This window comes from Mauremys mutica, chromosome 1 (assembly GCF_020497125.1).
Source record: "Mauremys mutica isolate MM-2020 ecotype Southern chromosome 1, ASM2049712v1, whole genome shotgun sequence".
Lineage (NCBI taxonomy): Eukaryota > Metazoa > Chordata > Testudines > Geoemydidae > Mauremys > Mauremys mutica.
In genome coordinates this window covers 217,927,260-217,948,296 of record NC_059072.1, presented here as the reverse complement: position 1 = coordinate 217,948,296, position 21,037 = coordinate 217,927,260, and the positions used below count along the sequence as shown (strand labels likewise).

Genomic DNA, 21,037 nt, shown 5'->3' with positions numbered 1-21,037 from the left:
GTATTCACTGGATGTGCCTCCTGGCAGCATCTTTCAGACGGGGTCTTTGTAGGGGAGGATATAACAGCTCTAAATGAGAACTCTGTTGCCCTCATCAGCTCTCTAACTCAAGCTTCAACTTGGAGAAACGCACCAGGCTTTGCATTGATTCAGAAGGTCAAGGAAAGGAGAGCTTCCATTGCTTTTGGCACTGGGAGCCAAATCAATGCTTAACGTAGACGGCTTGGAAGGGCAGTTTCTGTCTTGGAATCACTGTTGGAAGTGGGACTGGGGACTGCTTATACAAACCACCTCTCTACAGCACCTTCTCCTTCACCCCCACTTCTGCAGCAAAATACTGGCAAGGCTCACATGGGATCATCCACATCAGATTTTGTCAAGACAAAAGAAGGTCAACAATAGTTATTAATAACTTCTGTGGTTTGTGAGTTAAGCTGAACAGGAACAAGGCACTTCTTATTCTGAAACATGTGGAGGTAATCAGGAACAACTCCATGTGTAGACAAGCCCATGCATTATGAAAAAAAAAGAAAGACACCTTTGAGAATCTTTTAATATAAATTAGCTATTAATACCTTGGGATATAATTTTTGTAAATGGTCTAGGCATCTTGGAAAGTATTTTTGTTAATGATTAGGCCATACGGGTATGACAACTCTGCGATTGTTGCTGAAGCTAGTGACACATTCCCAATTACAGAATCTCCCCTGGGGACCAATGAAATAACACTGCAGCAACAACCTCAAGTGTGCATATGAGTTCTAATTGGCTGCAGGCACAGTTTGCTAATAAGAAATGTTATTTCTTGAAGCTCAATTTCAAATTTTATCAAATAAAGCAGCTAGACAAAAATGCAGCTTTAATCCTTCCAAAAGTTAGTAGTAGAATTAGTGGTAGAATTATACAAAAACAGGATTTCTCCTCTTAATTAAAATTTATATTCTCACTGTGTTGACTCACTTTAAATCTTTTTAGTTTTAGGCATTTGGCTGCACTTGAAATGTCATTCAAAGAGTAAAATGACAATTTATATCTGCAGATGGGGGTTTGTAGCTTGTATCCATGAAACTTATTGGTTAAAAGAAAAATGGGTTCTATTGTTAGTGTCTCCCTAATTTTTTTTATTGCAATTAAGCATAATTTTAACTGAAAGTCACAAAAAAATAAGTATCAGAGGGTTAGTCATGTTAGTCTGGACATGTAAAAAGCAACAAAGAGTCCTGTGGCACCTTATAAACTAACGGAAGTATTGGAGCATAAGCTTTCGTGGGTGAATTAACATTATCATAGTAATGTTCCTTATAAGATTAACTGTTCTAATAGAAAAGGTCACCCTAGCATCTATTATGTTCTTTTGAACCCAGAGTAGTCTCAAAGATATGAGAGATTTGAAGATCGCACTGGAATAACCCAATCTAGCAGGTTTAACTTGAGGTTAGTAGTGCTGTGTGTTAGGGAAGGGACATGAGTGACTGTACTCCTTCCATACATTTTTTTTTTAAGCCTAAGGAAAATTGGAGACTGTTTCAAGACAGAGGCTGAGGGTCTGTGTCTCCAAACCATTTTTTCCTCATTCTAATTCAGTAAATAACAATTTTTTTCAGATTCCTGGTAGTTCGGGGGGGGGAGGGGGGGAGAGATTGGATTCAAACCGAATTTGAAAATTCTGACTAATTTCAGGAAATTGAAAACATCTATTTTGGGTGGAACAAACAATTTAATTCAACCTGAAACATTACAAGGTTGGATTCACAAAGTGGCCAAAGGAAGAGGTGGTAATGCCTCCCTTATAAGGTTTAGCCCAGTGGTTAGGGCACTCAGCTAGGATGTGGAAAACCCAGGTTCAATTCAACTGTTTCCCTGATGGGGAGAGAGGATTTGAATAGGGAAAGGGAATAGGTGCTTAGGGAACTCTCCGACACCTCTTAGGAGAGTTCCCTAAGCACCAGACTGTGGGGTGTTCTGATGTGGGACTCTCTGTTAAAGTTGTTCCACTTTCGATAAATAATTAGTCACTGGCACAAGGACATGAACCTGGGTCTCCCATCTCCTTGTTGAGGGCTGTAAGCAGCAGGCTATAGAGATGCTTTCTTTCTCTTGCCCACAGACTATTTAATTATTTCTACAAAAATGGCTTCAACAGAGGAAACTGAGAAAATCTCAACCTACGCTACCCACCTGTGACCAGAAAAGCAAAGCAAACCTCACCCTTGTAAGGCTGCCTCCCAGTTCACAAATAGCATTAGTCTATTAATTCATCAAAAAATAATGCAGTCAATATTTTTACTCGTGTTTAGTCTCTGTTGACCTTTCATAGATCACTCAGGTAGCATATAGTGCATGTTCATTCTTTGGATACCTTATAGTAATATTCCTTTTGTAGTTTTTGCATTCGACTGGTAAACATTTTTCAGCAATAGAGAGAATAGTTAATATCACTATCTTTTAAATGTCATAATGTTTTTAGAACTCTAAAACTCTTATCGGAGTGTTTGGGTTTTCATATCAATCTTCTAAGACTCTAATGTATCTAATATTTTATTTAACAAGTAGTAAATCTTCAGAAGTAGAATTTAATTTAAATTTTTACAGTTAATGAGAGCAACTGAGAGTGCATCTAAACATGTTTTTTTTTTCTAATTTCATTAGGAATATGAAATTAGAATAAAGCTCAGTAAAAGATCCACCATTAATAATAGATTACTCGGTTTGGTTTTGTTAATTAAATAATATTCTGTCTGGTGTATCTATCAATGCCATATTTGAGTTTTGACAATTGCAAGTCAGCAAAAATATAGATGATAAAATTTGTATGTTTGCAATAGTGGCACTGTATTAATCTTTCAGACCTCTTACACCAGATTTTCACTTGCTCTGAATTATTACCTGTTTTCAGGCAATATCAGCTGTGTTTCAGAAATTCATTTTTTTAGGGAAAAGGTTTATATTAGTATTCATATAAAACACCCTAGAAGCAGTGTAATTTAGTAATTTATCATGAGATTTAGGCTTCTAAAATTCAAGAGTTAATTGATTGGAAGGTAGCAAAAAAATTAACTACATTAAAGCTCATTGCAGAATTGGTTCACTTGCTATTTAAATGTGTGTGGCTGGGGGTAAGATGTAGCAGGGCCATTAACCAGTTGAGAACAAAGTTCAAATCCAAACCTCAGTCACTATTGAAACAACGTAATCCCAAATGTTGCGTGTCACAAAGCCACCAGATAAATTAGCATAATTGTCTTTGTTCAAAAAGCTGGAAGTATATTAGCTGAGCTGCTATATTTAGGGATTTTTTCTCATTACATGCTTGCACTACGGCTACCCCAATGCTAACAGTCCCTTATTTTCATAAACACTAAAATTGACTCGCCGTTATTTAAATGCATGATGAGTTTCATTTTTCTATTAGCCTTCAATAAATGTTAAGGGAAGAAAACTTTTTTAAATTTGCAAAGATTCATCACGACTTTTAGATTTTCCGGATGCCCATGTAGTCAATCAAACATTTCAATTACACTCTTCACTATGTTGAGGGAGATGGAAAATACATGCCTGCAATACATTCGGTGTATTAGCAAATTATGAAGCTCACTCAAATTAGAACTAGTTAATATTGTTTTGAAATGGCTAAAATCATTGGGAAAATCTCTCAATTCCTATTTAAATAATTTCTTATCGACCAAGGTAATTAAAAATAGCAAAGTTTGCTGTATGAAATTGCCTTTGAATCAGTATGGCATTGATGAATCTGGTCTCTTATTTCTATTTCTTTTCTTGAAATCCTAGTTATGTCTGAATCTATACTATGCTGAAATGTACTCTGGGGAAGGAGGAGAATTAGTTATCCATCAAGTTTTCCATTGATCTAGAAATGGAACAGCTGCTAAAGTCAGAAGTGGCTTGCTGGCTACATTTAGCAGCAAAGGAATCTGCATGTGATCAGCTCTGTTCAATCTAGTAGAGGTTTCTGCAGTCAATATTAATTACTCCACAGGATTTCAGGAGACATGAGAGAGATGAAGAGCCTAACTAGCTGTAAAGTTCATTAAAAGTAAACCCTGGACCTAGCAATGCTACTTGTGACATTTGTCCAAGCAGTATTGTTTTTTTCCATGTTAACAGCTTCATGGTCAAGTACATTGCATCTGCCACACGGCAGAATTTGTGGTCTGCTTCAATAGGGCTGACCACAACCAACTGACTCACATGCACTCCATCAAATGATATTCCTGTAGACTTTTATCCACAAGTATAATTCTTATGGCCTGATTCAGCAAAAATATCTGCAGTTGTTAAGGCCATTTAAATCCTCAAAAGCCACAGGAGGCTGAATGGTGGCCAACCTGTTAATAGGTAAGGTGTGCATATAATAGCACTCATTCCAAGTAGAGTCTATCATTCAGCCCCTGGAAAAGTGTAAGACAACTTTTGTGCATCGGCTCAAATCCTTTTGCATGTACAGTTGCTGAAAGAGAATGCATACAGATGCATAGTTACATGCTCAATAACCATTTACTCACATGGGCATAATAGATGCAAAAAGATCCATAATGTTTGGGTCTCGTTTTATGAAATCTAGTTACAATAAGCCATTTAAATGACTACTACACAGGCGGTTCTTGCCCCTTAAAATCAGAACAGCATCTGTGACTGCAGCCCAAGAAGCTTGTATAGCTTCTGATGGTCAATGACTCTGGAGACTTACTGGGGGTGCATAGGGTGTTAAAATGGCCACTAACGGAAATGAAGATTATGCAAAAAGTGTACCCTAGGATGACCAATTTTAAAGGTTTAGGGTGAAATCCTGCCTCCACTGAAATCAATAGCAAAATTCCTATTGACCTCAGTGGAGCCAGCATTTCACCCTTAATGTCGACCTTGCAGAGCCAGTTTAAACAATGCTGACAAATATGCATCTCGTTGGGCCTCCACTACACCAGGAATGTAGAAATGATACCTAGAGGTTTGCCTTTATGTTTCACTGCTACAGAGAGTGCGGGGATACAAGCTGCTTTGTGCTGACTAAGACCTCTATGGAGATACCTTGAGCCCCCTAAGGGAAATTACACACACTATATCTGGACCCATTCCCTACTGGTCCCCTCTGTGGGGAACTAATGAAAACCTTCTCTCCCCGTCCCACCCGCCATCCCCTGTTGCCATGGCAGAGTTGGTTGAGGGAGGCTAAGATGGAGTAAGCTATACACTGAACTTGTGCTTTGCAGCTGGGGGCTCAATTGCATAGCTATGCTGGGGAGAGGGGGAGGGCAAACTGGTTCAAACTTGCCTCGCTGCCTGCTTTATTTTTGTAGTTGTTTCAAATGAGTCATGTAATAAAGAGCTCACAAAAATGTCTATAGTAGTAATCATTTCCCCCTCTACAGCTACATGTTTATAAATATGCATGGGGCTATGATAGGGTGTCATATGTCATGTAGGGTTGAGTCGATTGAATCACTTCACGTAATATAATGTGATTGTGCAGCCCAACTTGATATGGTGCAAGGTGTGCTACCCTGATAAATAATTAGAAAGAGCAATCTTCAAATAGTTAAAGGAAATTGAGCTCTCACAAATAAAGGTGATATTTAGAGTTTGCTTTTAATCTCTACCAACAAAAAGATTCAGATGAAGTCTTCAGCTTCCTTGTCTTTGTGTGGTAATTAGCAGGTGTTTTTCCTGCTAAGCGTGGGAGGAAGCAGGCAGTGAATGACTGTGATTCAGTTTATCACTAATGCATGCAAGCCTCACAAAAACAAATCTTTGAAATGGCATAATCTATACTTAAAGCCAAAGTGCAAGCAACAATCAATCACATTTTCATTCTGAAGATGCACTGATGGCAGCTTTAATAGCACTTCTTATGCTAATGAGGAGAAATTAGTAAATTCTCATTTGAAAGAAGAAATTGTATTGTCATCATGTCTCTATGTTTTGCTTTTGGCTGTGGGTTTTTGGTTTTGTTTTTGTTTTTTCATGTGCTGAATTTGTGTCAACTGATTTGCAACCCAGGTGAAGGATGTTAACGTAGAGGGAGATGACATCCATGATGGCAAGGATGACGTTCTGAGTAAGGTTGTTAATGTTGTAGAGTTTCTCGAGGAAGTTGGTTGTGTACTGGAGTAAAGTAGCCCCTTGAGTGGTTTGAGGATGGTTTGTATGAGTCCTAGTATTCCTTCAGTAAGAGTGTCATGGCCAGATACGATGAGTCTGCCTGGATTCCCTTATTTCTGTATCTTGGGAAGCATGTAGAAGGTCCCTGGGGTGGGTTTGTGGGGTATGATTTTGTAGAGTTTCTCTTGGAGTTGTTTGGGGAAGGATTTGAATACACTCTCAAATTCCTGGGTGAATTGTAGTGTGAGGTCTTCTCTAAGTTCTTTATAATAGATGCTATCAGAGAGCCTCATTGAGGTAGTCATCATGGTTGAGGAATACAATGGTACCCACTTTGTTTGCTGGTTTGGTCACTGTCTGGTGATTGTATTTCAGGGACTGTATTGCTGTGCTCTGAGAGAGAGAGAGATTACGGTGGATGTAATATTTGTTAGGGATTTCAGAGTCAGTCTTTTTTCCCCTGACCAATCAATGTAATGGTCAAGAGTGTGGTTTTGCCTACTGTTGAGTGTGCAGTGAGCTGATTCTTTTTTCCTATGACTGTTGGTGGGGACATGGCAGTTGTGATCCAGTTGTCTTACATAATCACAACGTGATCTACCTCATCCAGTACACTAAATGCTGCAATAACAATTATGTGGGTGAAACAAATCAATCATTATGCTCCCCAATGAACTCACAGAAAAATGATAAAAGATAAAAACATATCGATCAGCAAACACTTTTCACAAAATGATCACTCCATCTTTGACCTCCCTGTCCTCATCCTCAAAGGAAACCTGCATAGGACCTTCAAAAGATGATCGTGGAAGTTTAAATTCATAACTCTGCTAGATATTAAAAATCCATGAACTCAATAAAGACACTGCATTTATGGCTCATTACAACACTCAGTAACCCACTATCCCTCCTTTGTTCTACGACTGCAGAAGTGTTAATGTCTCACTTCATCTCGAATGGTCTCTTGCAACATGTGTTAATTCCTTATGCTAAACAGTCTGTTCCACCTTGTGTTTAATTGTGACAATCTGGCCAGGTCTACACTACTAAATTAGGTCAATGTAATGCAGCTTATGTCAACCTAACTAGGGAAGTAGAATTTGAAAGCTGAAGGCAGTTTAGGTGAAAGTGATCATGAAATGGTAACATTCATGATTCTAAGGAATGGTAGGAGGGAAAGCAGCACAATAAAGATAATGGATTTCAAGAAGGTAGACTTTAGCAAACTCAGGGAGTTGGTGGGTAAGATCCCAGGCACAGCAAGTCTAAAGGGAAAACCAGTTCAAGACAGTTAGCACTTTTTCAAAGAGACATTATTAAGGACACTAGAACAAACTATTCTACTGCATAGGAAAGATAGGAAGTATGGCAAGAGACCACCCCGGCTTAACCAGGAGATCTTCAATTATCTGAAACTCCAAAGAGAGTCCTACAAAAAGTGGAAACAAGGTCAAATTACAAAGGATGAATATAAACAAATAACACAAGTATGTAGGGACAAAATTAGAAAGGTCAAGGCACAAAATGAGATTGAACTAGTTAGAGGCATAAAGGGTAATAAGAAAATATTCTACAAATACATTAGAAGCAAGATGAAGACCAAGAACAGGGTAGGCCCATTACTCAATGGTGTGTGTGGGGGTGGGGAGGGGGAATAACAGAAAATATGGAAATGGCAAAAGTGCTAAATGACTTTTTTGCTTCTGCTTTCACCAAAAAGATTAGTAGCAAGTAGTAGCAATTTGGACATCTAACAGTGAATGCCAGTTAAAATGAGGTAGGATCAGAGGCTTGAATAAGGAAAGAACAAATTCAAAATTACTTAGACAAGTTAAGTGTCTTCAAGTCACCAGGGCCTGATAAAAATACATCCTAGAACACTCAAGGAGCTGACTGAGGAGATATCTGAGTCATTAGCGATTATCTCTGAAAAGTCATGGAAAACAGGAAAGATTTTAGAGGACTAGAAAAGGGCAAATATAGTGATAATCTATACAAAGAGAAATAAGGTCAGCCTGGGGAATTACAGACCAGTCATCTTAACTTCAGTACCCAGAAAGATAATGGAGAAAATAATTAAACAATCAATTTTCAAACACTTAGAAGATAATAAGGTGATAGGTAACAGTCAGAATGGATTTGTCAAAAAGAAATCATGCCAAGTCAACCTAATAACTTTCTTTGAGAGGGTAGCAAACTTTGCGGATGGGGGGAAGCAGTAAATATGGTATATCTTGACTTTAGTAAGGCTTTTGATACTGTCTTGCATGATCTTCTCATAAACAAACTAGAGAAATACAACCTAGATGGAGATACTATAAAGTGGGTGCATAACTGGTTGGAAAATCATTCCCAGAGAGTAGTTATCAGTGGTTCACAGTGAAGATGGAAGGGCATTTTGAGTGGCGTCATGCAGGGATCAGTTCTGGGTCCAGTTCTGTTCAATACTTTCATCCATGATTTAGATAATGGCATAGATCAGTGTTTCCCAAACTTGGGACACTGCTTGTTTAGGGAAAGTCCCTGGTGGGCCGGGCCGGTTTGTGTACCTGCCGCATCCGCAGGTCCTGCCGATTGTGGCTCCCACTGGCCGCTGTTCGCTGCTCCAGGCCAATGGGAGCTGCTGGAAACAGCGGCCAGTACGTCCCTTGGCTCGCGCCACTTCCAGCAGCTCCCATTGGCCTGGAGCGATGAACCGCGGCCAGTGGGAGCTACGATCGTCCAGACCTGTGGATGGGTGTCATAGGTCTTACCCCCACTTAGAGTTGTTGGGTTCCAATATGGGGACCTGCACGAATCCTTCTTCTAAACTAAAATCCTAGTTTAGATCTAGTAAAAGCTGCCACCACCCAATCAGGTACGTGGATTGGGACACAGTCCTTCCCCAAAATCCTTGGGGATCCCAAGAGCCCCAAATCCATGGAGTTCTTACACCCAGGAGAAATAAACCATTCCCCCATGCTTCCTCCCCCCTCCCTTTTCCTAGGAGAGACACCGGGATCTAACTACAGAGGGATATCTCCCTCTTCCTCTTTCCCTGAGAATCCACCCAAGGAAAAACCAACCAAGTCCTTAATAGAAAAGAATTTATTAAGAATAAAAAAAAGAAAGTCACTGTCTCTGTAACCAAGATGGAACAATATACAGGGTCTAAACTTATCAATCTCTGGAGAGAATTCCTCCTCCTTTCTTTCTCAGTAAAAGCAAAGTAACAGCAAACAGGAATAAAGAATTTCCTTCAGCAAACACACAATTGCAAATGTAGAAATCAAATTATAAGACTAATCCGCCTTTCTAATTAATACTCACTATTGAATAGTAGGAACTACTCCAGGAGAACTTGGAGACATGACTGGCCTCTCTTAGATCCAAAAAGAGACTCTAACAAAGAACACAGACAAAGGCTTCCCTCCACAGAGATTTGAAATTATCTTGTCTCTGATTGGTCCTCTGGTCAGGTGGTCATCAGGTACTGCATGTTAACCCTTTACAGGTAAAAGAGACCTTAACCCTTAACTATCTGTTTATGACAATGGGGCTTTCCCTAAACAAGCAGCGTCCCAAGTTTGGGAAACACTGGAATAGAGAGTACACTTATAATCTTTGTTGATGATACCACGGTGGTAGGGATTGCAAGTGCTTTGGAGGATAGGATTAAAATTCAAAATAATCAGGGCAAACTGGTGAAATGGTCTGAAGTAAATAGGATGAAATTCAATAAGGACAATGTAAAGTACCCCACTTAGGAAGGAACAATCAGTTGCACACATACAAAATGGGAAATGACTGCCTAGGAAGGAGTACTGCGGAAAGTTCTGGGGGTCATAGTGAATCAAAAGCTATATATGAGTCAACAGTGTAACACTGTTTCAAAAAAAGCAAACATCATTCCCTGATATATTAGCAGGACTGTTGTAAGCAAGACATGAGAAGTAATTCTTCTGCTCTACTTCATTCTGATAAGGCCTCAACTGGAGTATTGTGTGCAGTTCTGGATGCCACATTTCAGGTAAGATGTGGACAAAGTGGAGAAAGTCCAGAGAAGAGCAACAAAAATGATTAAAGGTCTAGAAAACATGGGAAGATTAAAAAAATGGGTCTGTTTAGTCTGGAGATGAGAAGACTGAGAGGGGACATGATAACAGTTTTCAAGTATATAAAAGGTTGTTACAAGGAGAAGGGAGAAAAATGTTTTCCTTAACTTTTGAGGCTAGGGCAAGAAGCAATGGGCTTAAACTGCAGCAAGGCAGTTTAGGTTGGACATTAGGAAAAACTTCCTGTCAGGGTTGTGAAATGCTGAAATAAATTGGCTGGGGAGATTGTGGAATCTCCATCATTGGAGATTTTTAAGAGCAGGTTAGAGAAACACCTGTCAGGGATGGTCTAGATAATACTTAGACCTGTCGTGAATGCAGGGACTCGACTAGATGACCTCTCAAGGTCCCTTCCAGTCCTACGAGTCTTTGATTCTATAAGTGTTTAACTTAAATTTTGCTCCCACCAACATAACTGCCCAGCTATGCCAACTTAAAAACTCTACATCCATGAGTGGCATAACATCAAGGTCAATGTAGTTAGGACGACGCAATATCAGTGTAGACACTGCGTTGTTTATGTAAACTGTTACTGGCTTTCAGGAGCCTTCCTATAATGCCCCACAGTAACAGTACAATAGATACAAGCTATCCTGGTGACGACATACACCGCTGACACAAGGAGCAAAGTGTTGACACACATAAGTGATGTAATTACTGCGGTAGCTATATGCTGATGTAAGTTAGGTCGACTTAATTTTGTATGTAGACATGGCCTCTTAGTCAGGCATGCCAGTACAGGCAGACCAGAGGAAGAGGTGATGCAGGGACATGGTATGGGGGCAGGGATGGTGTGAGGTTGGGGATTTGGGGAGAAGGGGCAGTACAGTGGCATTGCATGGGGGTGGGACCATGGTTCAGGCATCTGTGCCCCACTTCTTTTAGGGCACTTCTGGTGCTCCTACTCTGAGTACCTTTCCCAGACCTGAAGAAGAGCTCTGTGTCTCTTTCTCCAACAGAAGTTGGTCCAATAAAAGATATTGCATCCCACACCTTGTCTCTCTAAATTATAAAATGGACAGTCAAAGGAATCATGTTGCCTGTTTATTTAAGTCGGGGTTGGCAACCTCTGGCATGTGGCTCGCTAGGGTAAGCACCCTGGTGGACTGGGCCAGTTTGTTTATCTGCCGCGTCGGCAGGTTCGTCCGATCGTGGCTCCCACTGGCCATGGTTCGCTGTCCCAGGCCAATAGGGGAGGCGGGAAGCTGCAGCCAGCACATCCCTCATCCACGCCACTTCCTGCCTCCCTCAATGGCCAGTGGGAGCCACGGTCAGCTGAACTTGCCGATGCGGCAGATAAACAAACTGGCCCGGCCCCCAGGGTGCTTACCCTGGCGAGCCACGTGCTAGAGGTTGCCGACCCCTGATCAAATTGCTTCTGTTTGTCACTCTTTCTGACAAATAGTTAAAAATAAATTCTGTTTTACTAAGATCCACAGCACATTTGTCATGGTGCCTAAATTACAGAAAAGAGCAAAGCAAGAACAAAATTAAGGATAGCAATTTCCAAAGCCAGAGACCCTCAGCGGAGAGAACCTTGCCTCAAGACATGGAATGGAAAAACTAAGGTTCCAAGAGCCAGTCGTCTTAACTGCTATGATGACTTGTAAGGTGACAGTCTGTGTTTAAGATAATCAGATTTGAGATTAATAAGTTTTTTTAAATTCTTCAGTACCTCTTGAATTCTACACGTAAATTTACAGTATAGAAACCTGAAAACATATACTACCCTGAATTCTAAATGAAGTCCTATTAGGAATGCCTGCTCCTTGCATTATGCAGAATACTGCACACACGTTCACTAGGTATTGTGTATCTCCATGACCCGAGCTTGATGCCTTCTGCCTTATAGTAGGAAGTCAAGGTGTTAATTTTAACCTGCCTGGTTCTAGTTAACCTGTGATCTGGTTGTCTCTCTCTGTAAAATTGTACCCTAGTTGCAGTCAGTGGAGACACTGGAGCTGGACCCTCTACAGTATAGAAGAAAGGTGTTATTGAAATAAATATTACACTGTTGCATTTAAGCAAGAAAACCATGACAGAATGCGAACAAATTTCCCTCAGATTAGAAATGTACAAACTGTCTCAATAGGAAATGCCCTGATGCCTTCAAACCAGTTTGTCTGAATACTCATTATGCCTTATAATGTATCCCCTAGAGAAATTAATGCAGTCACATACCCAATCAAGGAATTTTAAAGTACCATGGCCATGCTCAAGCAAGTATCATTATTGTTGCTACTTGTAATGCTATAGCCTTTCAATCAAATATCTTTTTTTTTTAATGTAAAATTACCAAAGTTCACACTGCTAGTTGTGGTAGTTTTCCAATAATCTCTTTACCTTATTGCTGATTAATAATATAAGATATACAACCTATTTCTGTGTAATCAGATGCTTTCTCCTCTATAATCAGCCTCTGCCTCCTATTTCATTCATTCAGTAAAGTCACAAGCCATTGGTTTGTGACATGAGACTTGTTTCTGTCTTGATGAATTTTGATATTCCAAATACTGCAGTGAAGCATGACTGAAGGAATTATCCAGGAAGAAAGTGTTTATAGTTCAGGGAGCTCTTCTGATCTGTTGTACACACACAAACACAGCTCCTTGATATTTGATTCCAATGTGGAAGAAAATGCAGCTCAAGTACAAAAGAGTATAATGGGGAATTGATATAATGTTATATGTGTAAAGTTGCTAGTGTGGCTGTGGTATGATTTGTATCATCTGTAAATGTTAGAGGATAGAGTGTACAGTTCACAGGGAGAAGGGAGAAGAACAATATGTAAAATGTCATATATTCATTTTGTACAGACAGGCAGTCTGCATTCTGCATGCTTTTTTTAAACAGGAGCTGTTAAAATGTAAAAAGGAGTAAAGTGAGAAAAGGATTTGTTGTTAGTAAATAGCTGAAATCAGCATTGAATGAATATAACATTACTTATGGCACACAGTAGAATATTCAATCAAGCCTCCTTTTCAAGCAATTGATATTCTCTATGGCTGGTGCATAATACTGTCCAGAGAATTAAAGGATGTTAACATTTCATTACTCCTGCCATTGATTTTTCTCTACTTTCTTCACAACAAAAATCAAAATGTGACCTCTTATTCCACTGAATTAGTTCCAGAGCACTTGCCATTATTGACCTCCTAATGAAAATTAATGATGGCTTCTTTCATTCAGTCTTACAAGTAAGCACAGCAAGCAAATTTCCAAAAAGGGTGATTTTTTTCCCCCTCAGATTGAAATGAAAAAGACCATATTAAATACAAATCTTACATTAAGGCAGCAGTAAGTGTGCAAATTTAAACACTCAAAAGTCAGAAAATTCATAATATTTTAATTATGATTTCAATTGCATCATTGGGGCCCAATGCTGCAAAAACTTAACCATGTCAGTAGCTTTACTCATGTACAGTCAATGAGACTACTCATATAAGTAAAGTTACGTCTGTGTTTAAATCTTTGCAGCATTGGGCCCTTTATTTGTTTATATTGCACATATTTGGTCACATTCTGCCCTCCTACCCCTCCTTCATCCTGCATAGGGAAAACTGAGGATGGCATAGCGCAGCATTTACACTAAACACTTCTGGGCCCATGATGTGGGGCAGAGTAAGCAGGCACTGGGTGCTAGATCAGTTACTTTAGGCAGCAGACTTAAGTTAGAACAACATAAAGCCATCTTTGCCCTCCATCAACTTCTCCAGTCTTGCACTGAGCACAGTTCGGCTTGACTGGGAGTTCTTGGCCACTGTATATATATTAGGCATTGCATGTATTAAGGTGGTCCAAGATATTGCAGTACAAACATGCAGTGCATGCTAATTAACTTTAATTATTTCATTTCTGGACTTTTGGGTGTTTAAATGTGCAAATATTGCACTAACATAGATATTTACTTTCTTTTCTCAAGGCAGGAAAAGGCTTTATATTATTTCTTATTTTAGTGGAATTATCTCCCTCTGCTCAAATAACACCAACCAAAACAAAAAACAAACAGGTGAATGATTGCTTTTATATCCATCCATACAAATATATATGCACAAATCACCTTCAGGGTAAGACCATGGGCTCTCTTACATCTGTGTAAATTAGGCATAACTCCATCAGTGTCAAAGCAGGATAAATGAGAGGACCCATATCTGGAAGTGAAAACTAGCTTCTTTATCTATGGCATTTGCTGATGACACAAAATTATCTAGTGAAAACATATTATTGTCTGAAGATCAAGTCAAAATACCTCATTTTCTTTCTTTCTTTCTTTAGACAACAAAGATTATGATGCATATCTATCCTATACCAAAGTGGATCCAGACCAGTGGAATCAAGAAACTGGGGAAGAAGAACGATTTGCTCTTGAGATCCTACCAGATATGCTTGAAAAGCATTATGGGTACAAGTTGTTCATACCAGATAGAGATTTGATTCCCACTGGAAGTAAGTTATATTCAGCCGTGTGTGTGTTTCCTATATGGGGAAAACAGAAAATACATATATGTTCCAATAATGTACTTTCTATCATAATATCCTCAGAGTCTTATCTCTGAGTTTTCTCTATCATTTTTTTAAAAAAAATTATCTGATTTTTGGGGTACACTTTTAATATATTTGTTGGCTTGCCTCTGTTCTTCCCTAAAATATCACTTGCGTATTTGGTTGGTATTATTTTCAGTTAAGATGGTAGGGTTCAGGAAAGACATAGACAGGAAAGCATGACAAGGCCAGTATTTTGTAGGGTTTGGTGAGGAGCCTTTCGATCTATGAATCAAATACTGATGTCCTTAATCTGTTTTAACTCAGTCGATACTTGGACAGATTCCCATGGCCCTGAATGTGCATTGAGTAAAATCTGAGTAAGGACTCAGAATTTAACCCTTTGCTTATTCCAGAAACAAATCAAGCTTTTTATAGGGAGGATAATAGACTTGTGTTGAAAGTAATACAACAATGGAGTGATGCATGTGTGGCTCTTTTAAGGAATGCTATATGCCAGGGCATTCTGTTAGTATTCACAGCAGATGAGTTTTTGGTGTGGCTACTGGAGATCTTCACAGAGAGCAAAATTAACTAATTAGTGCTTAGTTTTGTTCATTTACTACTTGTTCATGTTTAGTTTGCATAGTCCTGCTCAATTTTAGCTACCGCTTTAGTGAGAAGTTTTAAAGTCCATCTCCATAGCTTCCTGTAGCTTTCAAACTGCCACTTTCTTACTGGATTATTCTAATTTACTTTTACTAAAGGCAGTAACGAATCTTTTATCTTAAAAAGAAAAAAATAGACACATTAGCAGCAAAGTTGTTGAAAAGATCTGCAATAATCTGAACATTAATTCACAAGAGGCAACATTGTAGATGCCTGGAAAAAAAAAAAGATAGACTGAGGGTCCAACCCTGCAATTTACACAAGAGTAACTTGTGAGTTTATTGTGTATGATTGGTTCCCCTAAATCACATGGTCATTGTTCTGTTACCGCACAGAATGACTTTTAAAACAGAAGATTGATGATGATAATGCATAGCCTTGCTCACATGCAGATGTAGGTATTGTACAAAAAGTTAGCCAATACCCAAATATTCTGAGGAATAGAAACCTATTCATGTGGGGGGAGGGGGAGTTGAATGAATGTATGCAATCAATACTTTTCAGTGTTCAGCCAGCTGTTCCTGGACAGGAGAATTTAGTCCATTTGTTTCTACTGAGGTTTTGGGGTGAGATATTTGCTTTGACTGATCTTGAGCAACTGTCTTTTTTATAGCCTACATTGAAGATGTGGCACGATGTGTAGACCAAAGCAAGCGACTGATCATCGTCATGACTCCAAATTATGTGGTAAGGAGAGGCTGGAGTATCTTCGAACTGGAAACCAGGCTTCGGAACATGCTAGTCACTGGAGAAATTAAAGTGATACTAATTGAATGCAGTGAACTCCGGGGAATTATGAACTACCAGGAGGTGGAGGCCCTGAAACATACCATCAAGCTTCTAACTGTCATTAAATGGCATGGACCAAAATGCAACAAGTTGAATTCTAAATTCTGGAAACGTTTACAGTACGAAATGCCTTTTAAGAGGATAGAACCCATCACACATGAGCAGGTTTTAGATGTCAGTGAGCAGGGGCCCTTTGGGGAACTGCAGACGGTCTCAGCAATTTCAATGGCTGCTGCCACCTCCACTGCTCTTGCCACTGCCCATCCAGATCTGCGCTCCACCTTTCATAATACGTATCATTCACAGATGCGCCAGAAACACTATTATAGAAGCTATGAATACGATGTACCTCCTACTGGCACCCTGCCTCTTACCTCAATAGGTAACCAGCATACCTACTGCAACATCCCTATGACACTTATCAATGGGCAGCGGCCGCAGACAAAAACTAACAGAGAGCAGAATCCAGATGAGGCTCACACAAACAGTGCGATACTGCCCCTCTTGCCACGAGAGACCAGTATATCAAGTGTCATTTGGTGACAGAAATGCAAAGGGGGACCCCAGCCCCCTGGAGTAGGAGCTAAGTGTGCAGTCTGGTGCCTGGAACTACATCCTCGACTGCTGCTGTTAAACATGCATTACAATCTATAAAATACGAGGAAAAACAGGGTCTTGTACATATGTTTTTTGCAGTTTCTTTGTAGCATCAGTCTTCCTGTTTTACCCATGTCTCTTGCCATTCACATTTTTGACTTTGTTTTATACGTCATTGGAATTTGTATATTACGGTTTTTTTAAATGAAGAGACTGTTGTATAGATAGGAAATCTTTTTTGCTCCATTAGTATAGTTTTAGAATTTTTTTAAACATTTCTTGGGAATGCTTGGACGAAGCTATGTTAATATCAGAAGCACCATCCATTTTGTTGGCCTGCCTAGCCTGATACATGAAGGCCATGCCTGCTGCATTTCACCATTGTGAAGAACCTTTGTTCTTAGGAGGACCCCGCCAGTCATTCTGAGCTCCAATTTCATTACTTATCCCATGACAACACTTTTTCCTCCTGCCTCCCCTTATGATGGTCCCATGCTGGGTAACACTACAGACAGTCTGATCATCTAACATTTAACCCAGTAAATGCTTGTCAGACAACAAGATATACCCAATATGTATAAATTGCCTCACAGTAACCACTACAGAGTGTGTAGAAAGTAGAGTTTGTTTTTGTTTTACAGATGAGTTGATTTGTATCCCTTTTATTTATATAAAGCAACAACCCTAATTCGATCACTTCTGGAACAGTGTGAATGTGTGAATGCTTGTTTTTGTTAAGCATTTGACTTTTTCTTTTCCCCCTTTTACATTCTGCAAATGAGGTTATTTGCAATTGTCAAACAAGTAAGGTAATAGGTAAGATAATCGGTGTTGAAGTGCAGTAAATCCTGTTGAGGTTTACAAGGATGGCTTCCAAACCAAAGGGGAGTAGAAGGACAAATATCAACTATGGTTTGTCACATTGTATTATAGAAAATGGATTTTTCTAAAAAGTAAGAGCAAAACATTTCTTTCCAGCTTAGTATGGATTCCCCTTGTATTTGAATGTTCCAATCACTGTAATTACTTTTCAATGATATAGTCACATTTGAGCATTTTTATATTTTGTTTTAGCTTGTTACAATAAGTAAAACCTTATTGATTTCAAGGTGACTTAAATAAGAACTCAGGTAGTAAAAAAAGAAATTATGAATACCAACGAACATCAATGTTGTAAGAATAAACATTTATTTATACAATATTAATATTTAAATTGGACATGGAAGCATTAAAAACCATTAAGTTTATTGAATAAATAAATAAACTAGTTTGGTCTTTAATGCATGATTCCATCTTTGAGGATTGCAGATTACATGTGTGCCATTGCTCCCAGATTTAAAAAAAAAATCCCTGTTCAGATATCTCTAGAACTAATGGAATAAAGATCTTGCCCATATTTACATTCAAATGATGCAAAAGTCACTTTCCATTTTAGAAAATTTAAAGAGTGGAGTTAGATTATTTTTCTTTTAAAAGGCCATATTCTCTGCTGGCGTAAATGGAACTAGTGGAGGTGCCCCAATGACCATCAGCAGAAGATTGCCTCCCCCCCTTTTTTTATCAACAATACAACATGCACAGCTTTTAAATTATTTCAGCAACTCGTTACCTGTTAGGGATTTTCATAACAGCTGACTGGTTTTGGCCAATATAATGGATGTTGTGTGATTTGTTCATTCTTATTATCACTATATTCAAAAAAATACAAGTTTTAATATTTTGGTCTCATTAGTAAGATGTGATTGGTCAAAAATGTGTAACCTGCAGTTTGTGGGCGTTTGTGGGGGTAAGTCAATATTGACAATGTCTGAGGAACGACTATTATGTTGTAACAGTCAAGAATTCTCAGTATCTGCATAACCAGTTAAAGGAGCTTTGGGATGTGCACTGATTTTTATTTGCTGAAAAATGTTTTTTTCTCTGACAATTCGCTCGGGTCCTTTTCTACAATCTGTTCTTTATTTCAATTGTGTCCCCCTGGACATGTGCCAAATATCCACAAAATGGAAATGAAGCTGCCAGGGCAGATAGAATTTCAAGACAGCTTTACAGATTTGATTATTTTCAGATTGTAAGATGGTTGTTATTTATTTTATATTATAGATGCCTGCCAGGAACTGATGGCATTTAACTTCATTTGACTGGATTCTAAATTCTTCCAATACCCAGAAAAATTAAAATATTGTAAAATCTTTCCCTTGTCCCTCCCCTTTATATTTTTTAAGATGAAGATTGGGATGTGGAATAACTATAGAGTGTAACAACCTGGCGACAGTCACATTCTAGGCATTGGTAGGTGTTTCTTTAGCCACACTGGGGGTACTTTTTTGTTGTTCTATTTTTAGTGTAGATTTAAGCACTTTGAATAGCATGATTCAGGGATTGATGGATACTATTTGATATTCACACTATTTAAGAAAAGTTTTCTTATTATGCTTTGTCATATTATTAAACAAAAACAAAACAAATGAAAAAAGAAATACATGGAGAAGCTATCTATGGCTTTAGAAACATTCCTCCCAGGTATTCCTCTTCTATAAACAGCTCTGTGTGAGAAACAGTGAAGGAAACTGTCATGTGTTCACGTGCTCTATGTTTGACAAAAGTTCTGTTAGAACGCAAAATAAAAAGGAAAAAAAATTAATTTGCCCTAGTGCTTAGGCTCCATCCTTTTTTTGTTCAGATGTTCTAGTTTTTGATAATGCAGTCTGAAGTGTGCATGCAACAGCCAAGTGCAAGGGTTAGCCATTAAAAAAAAAGCACTTTATCTTTGAAAATTGTAGTGTGGTGATTGGACAAAACTTATTATGCCTGGTTTCCATCTGTCACTAATTGTGGGTATGTATATGGAGTCAATGCACATGAAGTATCTAGATACGGTGCTCCATCATTATAAGATTCTCTTATCAGGCTACTCCTTGATATAAAGCTAAAGGACTTTCTCACCCTGCCCCATGGAAACTCGCTATAAACATCCCCCTTGTAGAGGTTCAAACACAGCTTTACTGAAAGGGAGGCCTGCACAGCATGCAGCTGATTATTTTGCAGATAAAGTATCTCTGGGCTTGATTCTGCTCTCAGCTACATCGGTGTAACTCTATTGCAGTTGATGAAGTTAACCCAGTGTAAAAACTGGTTTAAGTGAGAGGAGAATCAGGAAAAATGATTCAGAAAAGAACATGTATTTACAACTAACGATGGGATAAAATTCTGACTCCTCCTCCACCCCCCACTGAAATCAGTGACAAAACTCCCACTTGACATTCGTGGGGCCAGGATTTCACCCCAGGAGTCTACATCATAAGACGCTCTGGCATTCTTTCTTTCTTTCAGGGGGACTGGTGCTCAGGTTACACATTTTTTAGCCTTAGATGCAAAATTCTTGCATTTTCTGTTTGCACCCAGCTGTTAAAATGAAGTAGACATTACATAATGGCAGATAATCAGACTCTACATATTTAGAAAACCTGTTATACTTATCGGATTAAAATGCACATTTTAGTTGAATTGCATGCATTAATGATCCATTTACATTATAGATTGGGCAATGAGATTTTGGGGAAACAGGCCCAATGAGCAGGCTTCCTTTTTTCTCAAACTTAAAAAAAAATTGTTATATCTACAAACCTGGGAAAAACTTTATTAGAATTACAATAAAGCAGACACTAAGAAAAGCCAATGGAATAAAAGCCAAGGTAGGAGAAGGGGAAACATCAGCCTATTTCTTAATTGGGTTATGGACATCCTCTGTTATGGAGTCCAGCCGCAACTCAGTCCAACCTGCATAAAGCAACTGGCATGTGCCACATTCTGCAGATGGATCAACAGTGTCACAAATTCAGCCCTGATATCTAGCACACTGCTGAATGATTTTGCATTTGCTAGTAACCCAGCAGCACACATAGTTGTTGGGGAATCATCCATAGGGAGACAAAATCACAAATCCATAGAGGGAGACAAAATTTTGTTGGCACTAAGAATCTTCCTCCATAACAGGCTTAGTGCATGATCCAGAACAACTATTTTCATTCTTACCCTCCCTGCCCACATTTCTACCCCTCTTCATAAGTGAACAGGAGCTTTGTTTGGCTGGAATTAGACAAACATGGGCAGTTTCATAACACTTGGTATCTCCCTGCATAATGCTTGTTTCAAGTTCCTTAGCTGTTTATCTCTGCCACAGCTCTAGCTCTGTTAATAGTCATTAAGTGGAGAAGGAGGAATGAGCATTACACCCTTCATGTATGATTCAGTAGTATCACTGGTTTTGTAGGTTGAATTCAGCATTG

The 21,037-nt window shown here is 38.9% G+C and overlaps 1 protein-coding gene across 2 annotated transcripts in view; it reads left to right on the top strand.

The window, feature by feature from the left end:
• IL1RAPL1 (interleukin 1 receptor accessory protein like 1) overlaps nt 1–19,214 on the top strand; it is a 495,739-nt gene extending 476,525 nt beyond the window's left edge. For both annotated transcript variants that reach the window (XM_045009597.1, XM_045009588.1), the window contains exons 8-9: nt 14,487–14,657; nt 15,976–19,214. In XM_045009597.1, the coding sequence (XP_044865532.1) occupies nt 14,487–14,657; nt 15,976–16,694 (890 nt within the window). In that variant the 3' untranslated portion in view covers nt 16,695–19,214. The remainder of the gene's footprint in view (nt 1–14,486; nt 14,658–15,975) is intronic.
• The last annotated feature ends 1,823 nt before the right edge of the window (nt 19,215–21,037 follow it).